The sequence below is a fragment of the Apiospora hydei genome (genome assembly GCF_038363865.1).
Source record: "Apiospora hydei strain CBS 114990 chromosome Unknown utg000004l_segment0_segment0, whole genome shotgun sequence".
Taxonomy (NCBI): Eukaryota; Fungi; Ascomycota; class Sordariomycetes; order Amphisphaeriales; family Apiosporaceae; genus Apiospora; species Apiospora hydei.
Genome location: NW_027117363.1, coordinates 4,623,847 through 4,641,380, shown reverse-complemented (window position 1 = coordinate 4,641,380; position 17,534 = coordinate 4,623,847). Strand labels below are relative to the sequence as shown.

At 57.2% G+C, this 17,534-nt stretch overlaps 8 protein-coding genes across 8 annotated transcripts; 4 read left to right on the top strand and 4 right to left on the bottom strand.

Annotated features, from left to right (window-relative positions):
• Positions 1-1,427: 1,427 nt before the first annotated feature.
• PG997_003999 (uncharacterized protein) lies at positions 1,428-2,588 on the top strand (the record flags this gene model as incomplete). Its single annotated transcript, XM_066808314.1, has 1 exon — positions 1,428-2,588. One exon carries the CDS (start codon positions 1,428-1,430, stop codon positions 2,586-2,588), a length of 1,161 nt encoding a protein of 386 aa, XP_066671932.1.
• Positions 2,589-4,042: 1,454 nt separating this feature from the next.
• PG997_003998 (uncharacterized protein) lies at positions 4,043-5,043 on the bottom strand (the record flags this gene model as incomplete). The annotated part of the gene is made up of 6 exons (XM_066808313.1): positions 4,043-4,459; positions 4,525-4,647; positions 4,709-4,758; positions 4,818-4,832; positions 4,905-4,944; positions 5,002-5,043. 6 exons carry the CDS (start codon positions 5,041-5,043, stop codon positions 4,043-4,045), a joined length of 687 nt encoding a protein of 228 aa, XP_066671931.1.
• Positions 5,044-6,674: 1,631 nt separating this feature from the next.
• PG997_003997 (uncharacterized protein) lies at positions 6,675-7,394 on the bottom strand (the record flags this gene model as incomplete). Its single annotated transcript, XM_066808312.1, has 2 exons — positions 6,675-7,316; positions 7,392-7,394. 2 exons carry the CDS (start codon positions 7,392-7,394, stop codon positions 6,675-6,677), a joined length of 645 nt encoding a protein of 214 aa, XP_066671930.1.
• Positions 7,395-7,859: 465 nt separating this feature from the next.
• Positions 7,860-9,290, top strand: PG997_003996 (Urmylation protein; the record flags this gene model as incomplete). Its single annotated transcript, XM_066808311.1, has 1 exon — positions 7,860-9,290. One exon carries the CDS (start codon positions 7,860-7,862, stop codon positions 9,288-9,290), a length of 1,431 nt encoding a protein of 476 aa, XP_066671929.1.
• A 212-nt stretch (positions 9,291-9,502) lies between these two features.
• PG997_003995 (uncharacterized protein) lies at positions 9,503-10,308 on the bottom strand (the record flags this gene model as incomplete). The annotated part of the gene is made up of 2 exons (XM_066808310.1): positions 9,503-9,603; positions 9,687-10,308. 2 exons carry the CDS (start codon positions 10,306-10,308, stop codon positions 9,503-9,505), a joined length of 723 nt encoding a protein of 240 aa, XP_066671928.1.
• Positions 10,309-11,059: 751 nt separating this feature from the next.
• Positions 11,060-12,376, top strand: PG997_003994 (chromo domain-containing protein; the record flags this gene model as incomplete). Its single annotated transcript, XM_066808309.1, has 1 exon — positions 11,060-12,376. One exon carries the CDS (start codon positions 11,060-11,062, stop codon positions 12,374-12,376), a length of 1,317 nt encoding a protein of 438 aa, XP_066671927.1.
• A 481-nt stretch (positions 12,377-12,857) lies between these two features.
• PG997_003993 (uncharacterized protein) lies at positions 12,858-14,522 on the bottom strand (the record flags this gene model as incomplete). The annotated part of the gene is made up of 1 exon (XM_066808308.1): positions 12,858-14,522. One exon carries the CDS (start codon positions 14,520-14,522, stop codon positions 12,858-12,860), a length of 1,665 nt encoding a protein of 554 aa, XP_066671926.1.
• Positions 14,523-15,840: 1,318 nt separating this feature from the next.
• On the top strand, positions 15,841-17,367 carry PG997_003992 (uncharacterized protein; the record flags this gene model as incomplete). The annotated part of the gene is made up of 4 exons (XM_066808307.1): positions 15,841-16,623; positions 16,751-16,838; positions 16,925-17,158; positions 17,255-17,367. The coding sequence occupies 4 exons, from the start codon at positions 15,841-15,843 to the stop codon at positions 17,365-17,367; spliced, it is 1,218 nt and encodes a 405-aa protein (XP_066671925.1).
• Between the last annotated feature and the right edge of the window lie 167 nt (positions 17,368-17,534).

The window sequence follows — 17,534 nt, the reverse complement described above, 5'->3', positions numbered from 1 at the left end:
TATCTACAGTAATCTAACAACATTAGCCTACCCGGGCGTTTTCGCAGGTATGCCGCCTTACGCCTTACTCACCAACTCACCTACCTCACTGGCTCGTCCCATCCGATGCTGATATGCAAGTACCAGACATATACTTTCCTTCCACATGAGGTCGAGACTCCGGTGTCAACAATCCGTCAACGAATCAACGGATCAACAACATCAACAACAACAAACCCAATAATAACAGCCTGTCCATCGCGGCTTCCCCGGATGTGCTGCACTCCCACCCATCCTTAGTTGTTGTTGTGTTGTTGTTGTTTGTTGTTGTTACCTTATTGTCGCCGCCGCCGTCATTGTCGTCGCCGCCGTCGTCGTCGTCGGTCCCTCTCTTCCCCGATGCTCCCGTCCAAGCCCCAATCCAAGGCCAAGTCCACGTCCAAGGCCAAGTCCAAGATGCCGAGCCGATTAGAGAGGATGCGGTCTCACCGTGCATCCCGAAGCGGCAGTGGCAGTGGCAGTGGCAGCCCAAGTCCCAGTCCTAGCTCGTCCAGTCCCAGTCCCAGTCGCGAATCCGTCCATGTCGATGCCGGGCCCTATAACGAAAACGGTAAGCGGCTCCCTTTCGATTGATTTGGTTTAATCTTGGAGAATGATTGCGACCCCATCCGCCCGTGAGATTATATCATCTGCCCTGCCCTGCCCAGCCGACCCAGCCCAATTAAACAGGACCCCGGATCGCCAGAGTCGCTGCAGGCCGTCACGCCAAGCAAAGCTGCTTGACATGACACCGACACCGACACCGACACCGACAACTCAACCGCCGCCGCCCCAAAGGGCAATTGGCGATCAATGCAATAGCACTTTCATTGTCTGTCTGTCTGTCTGTCTGTCTGTCTGTCTGTCTATGTGTGTGTGTGTGTGTGTTTTGTGTTTGCGTGTCGTTCTCTTCTTCGGCTTCTTTGGGGACTTGGGCATGCTATCTGCTTCCTTTGTCTGTCTCTATGCTTGATCGCATCCTGCCTTTCTCTCTCTCTCTCTCTCTCTCTCACACACACACACACTCCCTCTCTCTCTCACTCTATCTCGCTGCTGTCTTGGTCTCGGCCTCTCTCCACTTCTGCTAGCTCCCTTCTGCCTCTCTTCCTCTCTCTTTCTTTCCGAACGTACGCTCGCTCGCCCGTCCGCCCGCCCGCCGCTTTTCTTTTTCCTTTTTTCCCCTCTTCTTTTGAACAAAACCACCCCCCTTCTGCTTCTTTCTTTTTCGGCCGCGCATGTGCGTGACACAAACACACAAGCACACACAAACACCACCACACCCACGCACGGCAGCTTGAGTTGAGTCGAGGGGGCATGCGTAGTGACCTGGTCCTGCAGGAACACTTCTTCCCGGCAAGTTGCCGATCGATGCGCTATCTCCCCCTACCGCCAGATCCGCTATCGCCATGATGGCCGAGGCGAGATACAATCCTCACGCCAACTCCCCCAAGTCTACCAATGGTACCATTCCCTCCACAATCCGCACTGTACCAAGCTTCGACGCTCCTTCAGACTCCTCTTCCGGCTCCCCGTCTGCCAGGAATAGCAGGTTCTCTAGTTCTGTCAACAGCAACACCAGCGCTGCCTCCCACACCTCCCAATCCCCGAATGGTCCGACAGTACGCTTAAGATCCCCTTCTCCAGGTACAACCACAGATCCCCAGGCCGCCAAGACGCCCATCTATTCGAGCAACGCCACCGTTCGCACCGGCCAGACCGGTCTGGAACCCCCGCCGCAAATAATCCCCTCGTCGTCCCCGGAAGGGAGCCCCATGGAAGAACAGGCTATCCGCGAGGGGTCACCGCAATGGGACTCGGCCGTCGGCAAGGCTGCCCTGGGCAAGACGGGCCGCGTCATCAACAAGCTCGTCTCCGACAACGAGGCTCTCCGGCGCGAGCTCAAGGTCGAACGGATGAAGGCCGAGGAGGCCAAGCAGACGGCCAAGCTCATGGAAGACAAGATAGAACGCACCGTGTCCGAGTACGAATCACGCTTGTTGGAGGCAAACGTCACCAAGACACTACTCAGCCGCAAGGAGCGCCAGGTCGAGTCTCTGCAGGCCGCCGTGGAGCACGAGAAGCAGCGCGCCCTCGAGGCACTAGACCGCGAACGCGTCTGGAAGGAGGAGCTGGAACGAGGCCGCCGTGACGCCAACGTGCAAGTCGACGAGGCCAAAGCCCATGCCACCCTGATGGAAGGCCGGTACAATGCTATAGCCTCACACTGGAAAGACCAGGGCGACGAGGTGAAACGGACGGCCGTCGGCCTACACGAGGAGATTGCGGCACTCGTCTTGGAACGGCGGAACGACGACGACAAGATCAACACGCTACGCGATCTTTGCGACCAGCAGGACGGGAACATCCGGGACCTACGCGAGCAAAAGGACAGCATCGACACCCAGTTCGAGGAATACAAGAGGGAGCAGGAGAACCTGTTGGGAAATATCAAACGAGCCGCCCGGGAGCGGGAGGAGGAGCAGAGACAAACCATCGAAGAGACAAAACGAGTACTCGGCGAATTACGGTGGGCCTTGAACGTCAAGAAGAACGTTGCCGGAGCCCAATGATCACATCACTGCACACAAGGGGGCATTACAGCCGCTCGAGATCCGGCCTCGCAAAATTAGGCCAGCGTTGGGGGCATACCTCAACTGCGACAACAGGCCCCCCAGACTGGGATGCCCTGCAGACCACCCCCAAGAATTTCTTTGGTTTCCTACGGCGTTCCGATCCCATTGAGCTCTCTTTCAGTCTTGCGCACTTCTGCGCGACGTTTTCGAGATCGAATAGGGGAGCGAGGGCTACTAGGGACCCCAACTGCGCAGGATAGTTCTGGGTCTCCCAGCATCTTTGGTCCACGCCCCTCCCCACCAGGTGGGCTAGGACGCATGCATGTTCAGGCGGTCAGGAGGCACAGGAGCCAAGGTGAACGGTCCAGCAGGGCTCCTGGACTTGGACAACAGCCGGCATACACTATAAGCCTCGAAACTTCAAGATATGGACCGTTTCACAAACCGACATTCGCGGCCGCTCATGCCTGGCATTGCCCAGTGCATCTCGAGCTCTCTCATTTTTTTCTTTTTCTGGGGAATGTTCGCCCCGGAGCAGGAGAACATTGGTAGCAGATACTGTCAGGCACATACTAGGGGTACAGGAAGCCACCTAGCTTTCCATACCATCCATGGACAAACGGGAGACGTATAGCAGAAACCACCCTGAGAGTGCATCTAGCATTCGGGGCGGATAATTAATAGTCATCGAAACTGTTCTGGGAAGGAGAGCAAGGCTTTGCTCTGCCACAGAAAGCAGTATTGAACTTCCTGGGCGACATAGACCGTCGTCACCCAAGCAGTGACGGTCTGACTAGGGTACCTCTCTGACTTGAAGCCACTAGATGGATTATCATACGAGGTATTACCAGCAACAATAAATAAATCTTCTATGTTAACAATAGGCCTGGTTGTTATCTCGTACATGGCCTGCTAGGTATCCTGATGTGTCACGACAATTCACCCACCGATGGCGCAGCAACAAGACCAAGTGAAGACGACCACCGGCCAACCGAGGACACAGAGTCTATTTTCCAATCACATACCCAATGACACATGATATCGATATCGAACCAGGGGGGGGCGGAGATAGCAGCTAAATCAACAAGGGGCCCTCACTGGGCACTGCCAACCCGCACCGCCCCGAAGGGCTGCACAGTTGCCCCATGAATGGACCCCCTCTTGATATCATAATATGACCTGGCCATCCATGGTCAGGGCCTCCGGGAGCACCTGGAGGCTGGTTTGCAAGGCAGGGACCCCCGATGGGGTCGTGTTGGAAGTCGGACACAATCAAAATAAGTGTATCAAACAATCCAAGCAAGAGAGAAAGAAAGAAGGAAGGAAATAGAACGTGCGCAGTGATGATACCCTATCCTGAACTCCTTACCCCCCGCTCAAAGATATCGGCCAGTTGATGTCGATCCCGTAGGCTGTAGCAAAGTATGGGGCCATGATACCGCCTTCTCCCTTTATTCGATCCTTGGGGGTGTATTGCTTGGGGTCAGCCGCCTTCGTTCCCCCTCTTTCCGTAGGCTCTCAATGATCTTGAGCATCTCTTTGCGGGCGCCGATACTATCAATAGCTTTACCCGCCATGCTCATCGAGATCTTCTCACCCGCGTTCACGGCAAGCAGACGCTTGACCAGCAAATGACGCATGATGATGCAGACAAAGACGCCGCAGTCACTGCCGTTCTCCTGTTGGGGACATTCGGACAGGTAATGGAAGCGAAGCGGCTTGCCGAGCACACTGGCCAGCCGCTTGCATGCGACCCAGGCCTCCTCATTGTTGGCGCCCTCGAGGGAATCGTAATGGAATGCGACGCCGTCAATGATGCTCACGAGCAAGAGCGACCAGTGGCTCCCCCCTCGGCCATGCTGACGTTTCTGTTATCATTAATGGGCAGGAATATGTGGGTGATTCCTCGAAAGTCGGGGAGTGCAGACCGGACTCCTTCGGTGTCCCCGTTCTTCATCAAGAGGAAGGTCATGGATGGTCGTAAGAGGACGATATGGGCCTGTGGGTACTTGGACAGGATTTCCTGTTCGAGGAACTCTTCCCAGAAGGCGATGTTCTAGTCAAGGCGGCAACAGTAAGCCTCCAAGTCGCGATTCGCGAGTGCTGTGCCAACTCACATTGTCTGTCAACCAGTCCCCCTTGAGACATTTGATGTCTTCGTACGTTACTTTTCCCCATGTTAGCGCGGGCTTTGGAGGGATTGCAGAAAGGCGTTCAATCGCGTACAGAGGACATCATGGTCTATCGCAGGAGTAGAGTCAGCTTTATTGCCAGCAGGCGCAAGAGGGGGGCCACGGGGTTGCAGCAACTTACAAGAAAGGTAGGGTTGCGTTGGCGAGGGCGAGGGAGAAAGCTACGGAGGCACCAGTTAACCACAAGACGGCAACCACCGAGGGTGCTGCTTGCTCACGCTATCGCCTAACCGCCTAGCGATCCTGTCTCGGATAGGCATCTTGGTACACGAAAGTCCCGTCTGGATTGGAAGAGAGCTGTTGAATGATGCGGTGCGAAAGTGTGCGTGGGCAAGCGACGAGAACTTGGACGAGGCAGTGGAACCGGATGACGAGCGAGGTGATGTATGCGCGCGCAGGGGACTGTGTCTTGACAAGAAGAACGGAGGCCGGGCGGCGGAGGTTACTGCGACAGTGCGACCTAGTGCAACTCTATGGAAAGCCTTCGGATGGGCGAGCTATAGACGGAGGGATCCGAGCTGGGTAGGCTTGGCGCTCTTTGGGCAAGTGGCGGGCGCGCGCCTGTCGATTGTCTGTCGGAAAGGCCCAGCAATGAGGTTCGAGGTTCGAGGTTCGAGGCCCGGGGCACGAGGCACGGGGCACGAGGCAAGAGGATGGAGGGATCTCGCTTGGCCGGCGAATGGGCACGGGTGATGACAGTCGGTCGGCACCTACGTAATGGCGTAATGGGTGTAGTTGGTATGGAGAGACACAGGACGGCTTCTGATTTGCTGGGTCAAGAGGATACAAGCACAGTACAGCACGGGGGGGGCTACTGGGTAGGTACCTAGGTAGGTAGGTAGGTAGGTAGGTAGGTAGGTAGGTATGTACTTGGGATGACGCCGCCGTTGCTGTGCCGCCTGGGAGATGCGAGGCCGAGAGAGCCCCCGGTTCCTACTGCACGAAAAGCGAGGACAGATGGAGAGGGAGGGAGCGAAAGAGGGAGATTGGCGGAGAGAAAAGAGAGAGACGGAGAAAAGAGAGGCTCCAAAACCAAGCTTCCAGATCCTCATCCAGTTTCGGGCAAGGGAAGAGAAGACTGACACTGACTGGCTGCAAGGAGGGGCAAAGCGGATCGTGCAAAACAAAAAACGGGGGTTGGATGCGAAAGAAAGTTAAAGTAAGAACTGCGGGGGGGCGGAACCAAAATCATGTCAGCCTACCTTAGGCAGTGATTGTCGCCTACCTACTGCTTCTGGTTTGCTTGGTTCAAAGATACTGTCTGTTACGATCACCGACAGGGTCGCCATGCGACATTGTTCATTAACCCTGCAATGGTCATTTCATGCACTCGCGTCTCTTTTATGAATGACGGCTCACTAGATCACGAGATGCATTATTATATCCGCATACAGGCAAGTAGGCACGCGCAAGTAGACAATAATGCCCCTCCCCCGTCTCCCCCGTCTCCCGACCCGGCATGCTCGACCGAGTGTACACGACGCCATGACGCGAATGCAAATACGGCCGAGAAGGACAATGGAACAAACTGCAGGATGTGAGTATGGCATCCAGCCCCCTCGCCCTTCCACTCCTCCACTACTCTCCCTCCACCCCTTCCCTACTTTTCCTCCTTTTCATATCGTTGCCGAGAGCAGGGCGGTAGCAGGTCACAACAGCAGATCACCTTTCCCGACTGGTGAAACCCAGTCCCCACTTCATCTTGGAATATGAACAAGACCGTAGTAGCTACGCGTAACCACCAAAGTCCAGACCAGAGTTGCCCTCGGTAGATTGGCCCGGCGTGTCTGGGGTAAGGGAGCGTCGTTGCGACAGGCATGTGTCCGTCCATGCAAGCAGCTTGGCACTTGGTATATGTTGTCTTGTGGTGGCCCGCTTCTCTCTCTCTCTCTCATTTCTTGCCGGCCTCTTGCTCGAGGAAGGCCGGGTTTTGCTCCATGGTGGATGAGATGAAGCCACGCAGGGCAGCCCATCGGGTTGGCATATTGCTGCTGCCTGTCGTCGCCTGACTCTGCTGCGACACTTCTTGTGCCGAGGGAGCATCTTGACCGGTGGCCTGCTGTTCCATGGCCACGTCGTCTTGGCCGCTGGCACGCATGGCATTCAATTGCGCCATGTTGCCCTGGAAGCGCTCGAGCTCGCTCTTGACCAGCTTCTCCTTGCGCTTCAGGGCACCCTTGCGGCTGCGCAGACTCTTGAGACGTACCTTGCCTTCTTTGAGCTGCTTCAGGCCTTCCTCCGTTGTGCCACCCTCGAGCAGATCTGGCAGGGCCTTTTTCATCGAGTCCAGGTCCGTGACCAGCTTCTTGCCCGGGCGGCGGCGCTTCAGGGGTTTCTTGTTGGCCTTCTGGATGCGCGAGACAAAGGACGAGTGTTTGACCAGGCGTTTGTCCTTCTTGGAGCTGATGAAGTCGTCCGAGACGGGTGCTGAGTCGGGGCGTGGGGCTTTACGAGGTGCGTAGGGCTCGGGGCCGTTAGTCTTGGCTGCCAACTTGGCGCGCAAGGAGCGCCTCTTCGTCGGTGCGGTCGGTGCCTGTAGATGGGTCGTGAGCCGTGGGCACTATGCATACAGCACGCGCCGACGTGAAGGTGGAACCGTCTTGCTTACCATTGTGGTGCATCAAACGCGTCGAAAAAGGTCGAGATTGAAGGCCGCTTTCGAGGCGTCGAGGCGGCAGTAAGCTTAAGTAGGTAGGTAGCTACCTACCGTGAAGTAATTGGAAGGAAGTGTTGAGCGCGATAACGATAAGAACCGCCCCCACCCTACATGTCGATTAGGTACTTATAGGTTAGGGTCGGGAGTTATTGGTGGGGGTATATCCGGTAAAGAGGTAACCTAGTACATACTTACATGTACACAATGCGACTGACCGAAAGCCCATGCACTTCAAGTAGGGAGGAGGATATCACAGCACAGCTCGCTCAATCGGGTCATGTCATGGCAGCAGCTGAGGGCCGCACTGTTTAGTAGCAACTGCGCAGAAGTGTGCAACCAAGGACATCCACATCGCGCCGTCTTTCTTCAATCCAACTCCCTTCCCCCTCCTCCTTCCCCCTCCTTTGGGTGGTTTTGGAAATGGAGCCTGCTTCCGGCCGAGCTGACCAGCTCCGGCTGCAGATCGCCAAGGTTGAGGCCGAGCTGAGAGGACTCCGGCTGCAGCTGAGCCAACTTGAGACAAGCCAGGAACACGCCCCTCGTGACCAGTCCTTGCACAACAACACACCTCCCGAGATTGAGTCTCCGTGGAAGTGGCCTCTGCAGCAACAGGAGTATGAGCGCTATGCCCGCCAGCTCATTCTCCCCAGTGTCGGCATCGCCGGACAGCTGCGTCTGAAGTCGGCTGCCGTCCTTGTTGTCGGTGCCGGGGGACTAGGGTGTCCTGCTGCCACATATCTGGCCGGCGCAGGCGTGGGCGTCCTCGGCCTGGTCGACGGCGACATAGTCGAGGTCTCCAATCTGCATCGCCAGACAGCCCACAGCCACACCAAGATCGGCATGAACAAGGTGGATAGCTTGGCCGAGTACTGTACTGACCTCAACCCCCGCGTAAATTGCGTCCGGCATGCCACCCCTCTCACGCCCGCGAACGCCGCCGAGATTGTTTCAAAGTATGATGTCGTCCTGGACTGTACCGATCACCCAACATCTCGCTATCTGATCTCGGACGCCTGCGTCCTGTTGCAGAAGCCGCTGGTGTCGGCCTCTGCGCTTCGAACCGATGGCCAGCTCATCGTCTTGAACAACCCGCCCGCGCCACAGGGAAGCAAGGATGGCGGCCCCTGTTACCGCTGTGTCTTCCCCCAACCCCCGCCCCCGGATGGTGTTCTTAGCTGTGGCGAGGGCGGCATTCTGGGACCCGTGGTCGGTGTCATGGGCGTGTTGCAAGCGCTGGAGGCCATCAAGCTCGTGGCGGCTGGCCCACCTGCCCAGCCCGAGGTACCGGCACCAAGCCTGTTGCTCTTCTCTGCGACTGGCACATCGACTTTCCGATCGATACGCATGCGTGGCCGGCGACCGGACTGCTTCGCCTGTGGCACGTCTTCCAGCTTGACGCTTGACGCCCTCACGTCCGGCATGGTCGACTATGTGCTTTTCTGCGGGGCTCGGAGCCCCGTCCGGGTTCTGACCCCGGAGGAGCGCATTACTGCGGCAGCCTATAGCAACATGGTAGCCGAGAAGCCTGGGTTTGCACATGTGCTATTGGACGTGCGAGACCGTGAGCACCACGCAATAGGCAGCATCCCGGGCGCCGTGAACGTGCCCTTTTCCATGTTCCAGCGAACAGGCATGGGTGGACAGGATGGGACTCGGCCAGACTGGCTACCTGAATCATTACCACCCGACGCCCCAATCTATGTGGTTTGCCGCGTGGGCAACGACTCACAACTGGCGGCTCGCAAACTAAAGGAGATGCGGTCGGGTTCAGAACATCGATTTATCGGCGACATACAAGGAGGCATGGAAGCGTGGAAAAGGGAGGTGGACAAGTCAATCCCGTTTATCTAGCTAGCATAGCATGAAGAAGGTTCGAAAAGGAGATCACGGGGTTTTTTATTTTATTTTATTTTTAAATTCCTGACTGAGTACATAGCAAGCCTCTCTGGTAATAGTACACTGGAGTGGAAGGCCCTTGGGCGACTGCAAAGAGAGTTGCGGCCGAAAGCTAGACGAGATACCCCCTTCCTGACCGCGTTGTGATTGCTTGGTGAGATATCAGTTTAGACAAAGCTGGTACGCTTCTTGTTGAAGGCTCTCTGGTCCTTCATCCATTGCCGGTAGCCCGCAACGCTGGAGATCTTCTCTCCGTAGTAGTCCGGAACTACAGGCAGGGAGCATGGTCAGTCAGTAACCAGAATAGGTCGGCCAGAGAAGAATACAAAAGGGGGAGGGGGCACGACTCACCGGGGTTCCCAACGGAGCTGACGCTGGGGTCGACGCGGTTCTTCTTGATTCTAGCGAAGAACTCGGCTTCCTTAATGGCCATGGGCTGCTTGACGCCACGTTTGAGGGTATAGAAGATGGCGGAGCCCAGACTGGGACCAGCCAGCCATCCGAGGGCAGCAGAGCCCAGGGTCATGAGGCCGAGAGTGATGAAAGGGTCGAGGGGGATGCTGCCCATCCAGTCCATGTCGAGGTTGACCAGCACGATGCTGGCCATGCCTCCGCCGACCAGCATGGTGACCAAGCTACATGCCAGCTGGTAGCGTCTTCGGGTCTTGCGCAGCTTGAAAAAGGTGTCCCAGTTGAGGTCGCGTGCCGAGGCGGCAGGGCCAGCGGGAGCTGACGTCGACGTGGTGGTGGTAGAGGCGGTGCGTCGGGCTACAAAGTGGCATTGTAGGCTTTTGGGTTTACATGTGTCGGGGCGCATGTGGCGGGCGAATATGGAGGTGGTGAAGTGGCGGGGCGAGAAGCAGGATGGCGTGGTCAATGGTGCAGCTTTGGTGACGCCAGAGGCCGAGGGCAGCTGGAGGCTCCGCCGACCCAATGCGCCGAGGCGCATGATGTGAGCGTTGGTGGCCAGCATGGCGTGCGACTCTGTTCGCAGGTCTGAGGCAATCCCGGGTCTGGGGAACCCAGCAAAGGACGACTTGGGTGGATGTAGTCACTGCAACAAAGGCCGGGAGACGATGAGGTAGGTGGTGGATCGTGAAGACGAGCTGTCGGGTGGTGAAGGTGAAGGTGAAAAGTCAAAGCTCCAGGTCCCAGGCCGTTTCGGGAGAGCTCCAGCTCTAGGTAGGGTAGGTAGGGAGAGTGCCCGGTGCCCACTACAGCAGCTGGCTGCTGGATTGGAAGTTTTTCTTGCCGATGATGTACATTAGGTAGAGTATGTGGGTAGGTACATGTAGGTAGCCACTCAAACGCACTGTACAAGTATACCTAGGTATACAGTCCCCGAGGACTTCAGGGTGAAATAGCGGATGCCGGCGGACGGGGGTTAGGGGTTTTAGCAGGGATAGAGGGGCATTTAGCGCCGGTGGGCCTGTGAAGAGGTACTTGCTTCCCCATAGCCATAGCGCAGACAAGGGTCCGACAGGTACTTGTGTGCCTGAGAGGATGCCCGCCCATGGATGGAAGGATGGAAGCTTGACGCGTGAAATGTCGGCAGCCAGGTACCGCCCGCCAGTGGTCGCAGCAGCAGCAGCAGCCAATCCACGCGACAGACAACACGACGAAAAGCTTCACTCACCCTTCCTTTGTCTGGCCCGGCATCTACTCCAAAGCATGCCACCCCGTGCACCTCGGCTGCTCCTGGGCAATGGCAAATTCACACCACAATGGCCCGACTTCGCGCGCCCAGGCGAGGCCTAGTCCGAACAAAAGCCAGATCCAAATCCAAATCCCCATCACCACCAAACCAAGAGCCTACCGCCGCGGCGACGGCCCGCCCATGGCCCCCCTTGTCCCTTGCTCTCGAGAACGACTCTACCGCTTTCATCGTCGACAAGTTCGCGCGCTTCCTCCCACACCACCCGCACAAACAGCAGATGCACTACCTGGTCCGTTGGTCAGACCTGCCCGCCGCCGCCCTGGCCGTCCCTGCCACCGAAATACTCGACTACGTCTCTCCCCGCGTACTCGAGGACTACGAGCATCAGCTGTCGCTGGAAGACGACCAGCCCGTGCAACAGGAACTCGGCAAGAGCCGGCTCAAGCATGCGCGCGACAGGCCGACAGAATCACAAAAGCCAGCAGAGTCGCAAACCAAAGCAACCGGTCCGCCGCGGAAGCGCGGGCGCCCAAGGCGAGCCCCTTTCCAGCCAAGCCCGTCTCTCCTCTCAACGGGCCATGTAGCCGCCGCCGGGAGCCCGCCGTCGCCCAGCCGTATATCGGGGCCTCCGCCTGCAGCAACGCCCAAGAAAGGGACGGAGCCATCCTTGTCAACGCCCCAAAAAGCCTTTGCTCCTAGTCTCTACGCAGATGGCCTTGCCGAAGATCTCACGTCTGGCATCGACGATGAAGAAGCAGACCTGGAGGAGGCCTTGACGCAGCAACTCAGCAGGAGAAACGAGTACGATGCCGGCACACACGAACCAGCCGTACCTTCCAGTGGCTTTACGCCAGTGGGGAGGGCGGTTGGGCTCTGGGGTCCGCAGAAACATTCGAGGAGCCCGGAGCTGGAAAGGACATCGACACCTGCGTCGGACCCCCACAAGGAAGCGAATCCCAAGTCCCACCGGAAGAAAAGGCGCAAATTGTCCAAGCCAGGGCCTGAATTTGAGCCGGCATGGGAGGTCAAGAGACTAGAGGGACACAGGATATCCGACGTAGACGGCCAGCTCGTACGGTTCTTCAAGGTGCGTTGGGAAGGCGATTGGCCGCCAAGCGAGAACCCGACATGGGAGCCCGAGGAAAACCTCCACCCCGAGCTGGTGAAGCAGTATCTCAAGAAGAAGGCAAAAGCGGAGAGGGCAGACACGGACTTTATGTCTCCGTTACCCATACCCCCAAGACCACCTAGAAAGTACTCGAGTGTCGCCGAAGCATTCGAAGGAGAGATTGAAGAATCGCAACACCAGCTTGCCGCCGCTGATGCTGTAGAAAGTGACCACGACGACCGGCTGTTAGTTGAAGAGGATGACCTTGCCTTCTAGGACATCCCTGGCCAAATCTCGGGTAATTCACTGCTGCTTGCATAGTATCGTATAGAGCAAGCACGGCACCGGTGGAATCGCTTAGAAGAAGTAGTCACTAGAGGATTTTCTGCATTAAGGAAGGACCTATCTATGGAGTTCATCCATTGTCTCCTGGAAAACCGAAACGCCCCCTCCCCCCACTTGCGCCTCTTGTCTTCGCCCCGTAGGCATGCATCCATCTCTGCTTCAACCCAGGGGATAATGGCGTTCATAATAGTACAATGTCGAGCGGAACACCGCGGGCCTTAGTTCTGTGGCTTGAGGTCTTTCAGGGTTCGGCCCATCCAGTAGCGGCTGTTTTCGGACCATTCCTTCGGGTCTCTCAAGAACGCGGTGAAGCCTCTTAGCTCTTGGTACTGCTCTTCCGAGTAGATCCAGTCCGGATCCGCGGTGATCTCATCGACTGCCTTAAGGTTCGATCGTGCGCACTCAGCAGCGCTCATGTGTCCGCCCTCATGGCCGGCCACACGGTTAAGAGAACGATCGGGGTAAGGTCGGGGGTCGGGTCAGCAGCAGCAGTCGACGACGACGTCGACGACGACGGGTTCGAAGTGTCGATGTCTATGTTGGTCCCGGCGGTCTGGCCCAGCTCTGGGTAGGCACTTTGAATGTTCCACGAAGGGTTGCCTATGACATCCATGAGACAAATGCTTCCGTTCGCCGTAGTCTGTGGCTCATCCAGGGTCGTCTTGAATGGCTCGTCACAGGGGTCGGCAACAAAGCTGAGGATGCGGTGCAGCACAGGGAATAGGGCTTCGCCGTTCTTGACAAGCCGATAAACCTTTGTGGCGAAATCCAGGTCTCTAAAGCGCAGCACCAACTTGTTCCCTCCCAGGTCGAGCAAGACGTCTTCTAGCATGTCTTGCACACGTGGGAACCAGCGTCGCAACGAGCTAATGAGAGCGGCCACCTCCTCCACAGAGGCTTCCTTGATCTCGATGCACCTTGTGAAGCCTTGCTCCAGCGCATTCATGGATGCTGGCGATATGGGGTACGAAGGCGAACCAGCGAGGGCAACTGAGCATTTGCGGCCATACAAGACGATAGCATGCGACTTGGCGTGCTCACTGTAGGCGTGGGCGTCTCTCCAATTGGCAAACTGCACCATGGCCGTGGCACCTGTGCTTATGCCGTCGAGTTGGACAATGGTTGCCCGCAGGAGCTTTCCACCACGCACCGCCCCCAACACGTCTCGTATCTTTGCCCTGGTGCTCAGATGGGAGATGACGACGGTGCGGCATTCATAGTCTGATCGCTCTTGCTCTGCGCGCAGGGGGAGATTCGGCTTGGGAAGATATCGAATGCCATATCGAAAGATGGGTGAGACTGATCCGTTCTGTCTAACGTAAGTACGAATGGCCTGGTTGCGCATTCGGTCATTGTCCCAAAGGTTGTCGAGCAGATCTTCGTTGGGCACCATGATTTCTGGCTGGCCACGGGGCGCGTCGGTACGGCCGGTAGAGGGGGGATCATGACCATCAGGTATTCTGGAGGCCGGTGCAGCAGCACAGCCAGCCGGAATGATCAGTGTAGGCTGCTTCATGTTGCTGTGGGTGTTGCTGTGGGATTCGGAGCTGTCGCTCGGGGTGGCCGGAGACTCTGGGGACGCTGGGGATGCTGGGCCGACCTGGAGCTTCTCAGCGATTGGCTCATCTTCCAAGAGGATGAGGTCACTCACAGACGATTGCTCCACTGCATCGACCTCATAGGCCTGGCCAAGGGCAGTGCTATGGACGGCACAGTGGGTGAGCTGGCCTGCAAGCTGGTCCTCGAGACTGCTCAGTTGGCGTTGAGCATGGCGAAAGCGCTGAAGCGCAACGACATTGTTGGGATGACGAGCAGGGTATTCCGTGTTGAGCTGCACCAAGTCGTGGAGGTTTCGCTCTCGATGCTGCTTCACTGCATGAAGCTGAGCCGTTGCCATGCCAGCGATAGCACTGGCATACTTGGCCTGAGATGTGTGTGGCAGAAGGTGAAGCTCGGCACGGATCAGCTGGAACAAGTCCTGCAAGTGCTCGAAGCCTTGATGGTCGCCATGAGAAAAGTGAATGACGCGTTCATGGGAGTCAGGCTCAGTCGGCCGACGGGGGTGGGCATCAGCCATGGTGGTTGCGCCACCGACCGCCAAAAGATGTGGTCTTGATGCGAGCCGGAAGGAACACTTGGGGGTATGTGTGACAAGGTGGACGTTGAAGTTGATTTGCAGCTTCCAACAAGTTCTTACCTTGCTGCGTCTACCAGGGACTAGGTTGAGATGGGACAAGCAAGGCCGGGATGCTGGTGAGGGAGATGGGTGGATAAGTAAGTAACCGAACGATGGTTGTCGGGGGTTTGTTATGTTGTGCAGGTTCCAGCAGGAGGGTTATGGTAAGTTGACGTTCCCCAAGTGAGGCCAGTTCTTCTACCAAGCGTGTGGAGGGAAGTGAGCCTGTGTATTCACCAGCTCATCGAGGGTGCTTTGTGTTGAGAGTTGACAGGCAGAAGGTGGGTAAGAGGCCACTTGCCAAGCTGTGGTTGTTCGTTCACCTTGGAGGCTGAAGAGAAATCGACAGCAGGCCGCGGGAAAGGAATACGGTGGGCTTCAACAGCAGCAGGTAAGATACCTAGGCTAACATGAGTGAAGGCAGATGGGCTCGAGGAATGAGTGCATTGAATGCAGCCGATGAGGAGGAGGGAGGATAGGGAGGAGAGGGACGAGGAAGAGGAAGGAAGGAAGGAAGGAAAGAAGGCAGGAAGGCAGGAAGGAAACCCCCAAAGAGAAGGAAGAGGGAAAGGAAGCCGCATCGCCAACCCTGCCGTCGTTAACAAGTGAACGAATGTAACTTAGCCTCAATTGCTTGGCAGGCACACTCACAGACGCACAAAATGAAGCGATGCTGAAGATCTGCCGATCAGTGGGCTCTTCATCCATGACCTGCACATTGCGCCTTCACTTTAGCCGGGCTCGGAGCCTCGTGTCCGGCAAAAGGAGCCGTCGAGACTGCATGCGACCCTGATTCGATCCTTTGCAGGACGCCAGAAGCTTGTCCGGGTCTAGAACTGGCCTGGCCAGGGGTTCTTTGGTAGAAGCCATCACGGATCGTACCGTGAACCACCTATAGTCTCACCTAGTGCTGCGGCATCTCGGCCTAGGCAAAATCTCTAAAGTGCCCTCCTCCCCCCTCCCGCCGAGGTCATTTACGCAGCAGCTGTAGTAGTGTGGGCAGGTGCTTATAATATCACTGATGTGCTTGCTGGCCCCTCCCATGAGGGTCTCCGTGGCTGTAGCTGTCGTCGCTGCAGACCGATATCGAGGATATGTTCCCTCGGCGTCCACAGTGAAAGTGAAAAAGAAAAGGAAAGAAAAGAAAAACAAAGACCGACTCTACCGGGTGCTCTGCCCCACGACACAGCACATGCCCGTTCGGTCGCAAGAGCCTGCCATGTCGTCGTGCCGCCGGCTACTCGGCGTGCTGGCTGGCTGTCTTGCCGCCGGCGTCCGGGGTCAACGGGCCAACTATCCGCTCACCAGCGACTCCAACTGCGCCTGCTACCAGACCAACGAGACGGCGAGCCAGTTTCTCAGCCACCACAAGTTCTTCGACTTCCGCAGCCTGCCGCAATATGTGCACGTGCCCAAGGCCGTCGACGACCCGGCGTCAAGCGCAGGCGCCGGTGTGTCGAGCAGCTACTTCGCGTCTCGCGACTGGAAGAGCTGGTGGGAGATCCAGTCGTGGAACAACAGCGACACCCTGCCGCGAGGCAACCAGACCAACACGACCATCTCGGACGCCACCGTCCTCATGGTGAACTCGCCCAGCAACGTCTACCTCGAGAGCAACACCGACGCCCGCCCCTCCTCCCAGACCTACCTGACCATGCGCACCGTCCGCCACGCCACCTTCCAGTCCGCCGCCGAGATCGAGTCGGCCGCCCTCGACTTCCGCTATCTCAGCGTCCGCATGAAAGCAAGAACCAAGGGCTCCCCGGGTGCCATCACCGCCATGTTCACCTACCGCCCCGCCCAGGACATGGCCAAGGTGCAGGAGGCCGACCTCGAGGTCCGAACCGCCGACCCCTCGTACTCGATCCAATACACCAACCAGCCCTCGTGGAACGACGATGGCGATGTGCCTGGAGCCACGCGCAACATCTCCGACCCGCGCCATGTCGACTGGGGGCCTGGCAGGTCCACCGAATGGACTGGACCCCAAGGCGAGCCACTGGTTCGTCAACGGTAAACTGGTACGAAGCCCTCCGCTCTCTGTCTCCCTTCCCTTCTCCCTCCTCCTCCCCTTTGTGCCCGTCCGATCAAAGAACGTGGCTTATACCGTCCGCCCTCCTCTTCCGCAGTTGTCGACCATATCCTTCCAAGTGCCACGAGACGGCAGCCAGGTCATCTTCAACTCATGGAGCAACGGCGGCAGCTGGAGCGGCAACAGTGAGCACTCCCGCCCGACCCAGCCACAGATGGACTCCACAATGTCGTGTTGCGCCTGTTAACCAAGTGTATATTGTGTACTCTAGTGAGCCTCTTCACCGAGGCGTATCTGCAGGTCCAGTGGATAGACATCGTCTACAACAACACCATCCAGCCCCCGCCAGCCCAGCCATATCCTGGATGGCCGTTTCCAGGCCAGCCGTCCACCGCGTGCAAGACCGTATGCAGTATAGACGAGACCTCTGTCGTCGGTACCCCTGTCTTGATCACAAACCCCGGAAATCCTGGAAGTCCCGGGAATCCAGGAGGCGGGAATGGATGTAAGAGAATCTTGCTTGGCCTTTGGATTCGTCCTGAGCCTAGCCTAGCCTCTCATACAATGACCACGATGACGCTAGTACTGACACGAGATCCAGGCACGTCTGCCAAGTACGGGCAGTGCGCCGGCAAGACTTGGAGTGGTTGCACCAAATGCGCTGCCGGGACAACCTGTCGTTTCCAGAACGACTATTACTCACAATGTCTCTGATGCTACCTATCGCTGCCCGTGTTCGCTAGACCACGAGAAGGATTTACAACGGGAAGTTGGTATGCAAGATGAACGGTGGAAGTGCCATCAATTCCCATGAGCGGTCTACCAAAGGATCCAGTGATTGGGGACGATGCGGGGACTTCGACATCCTATTGTAATAAAGT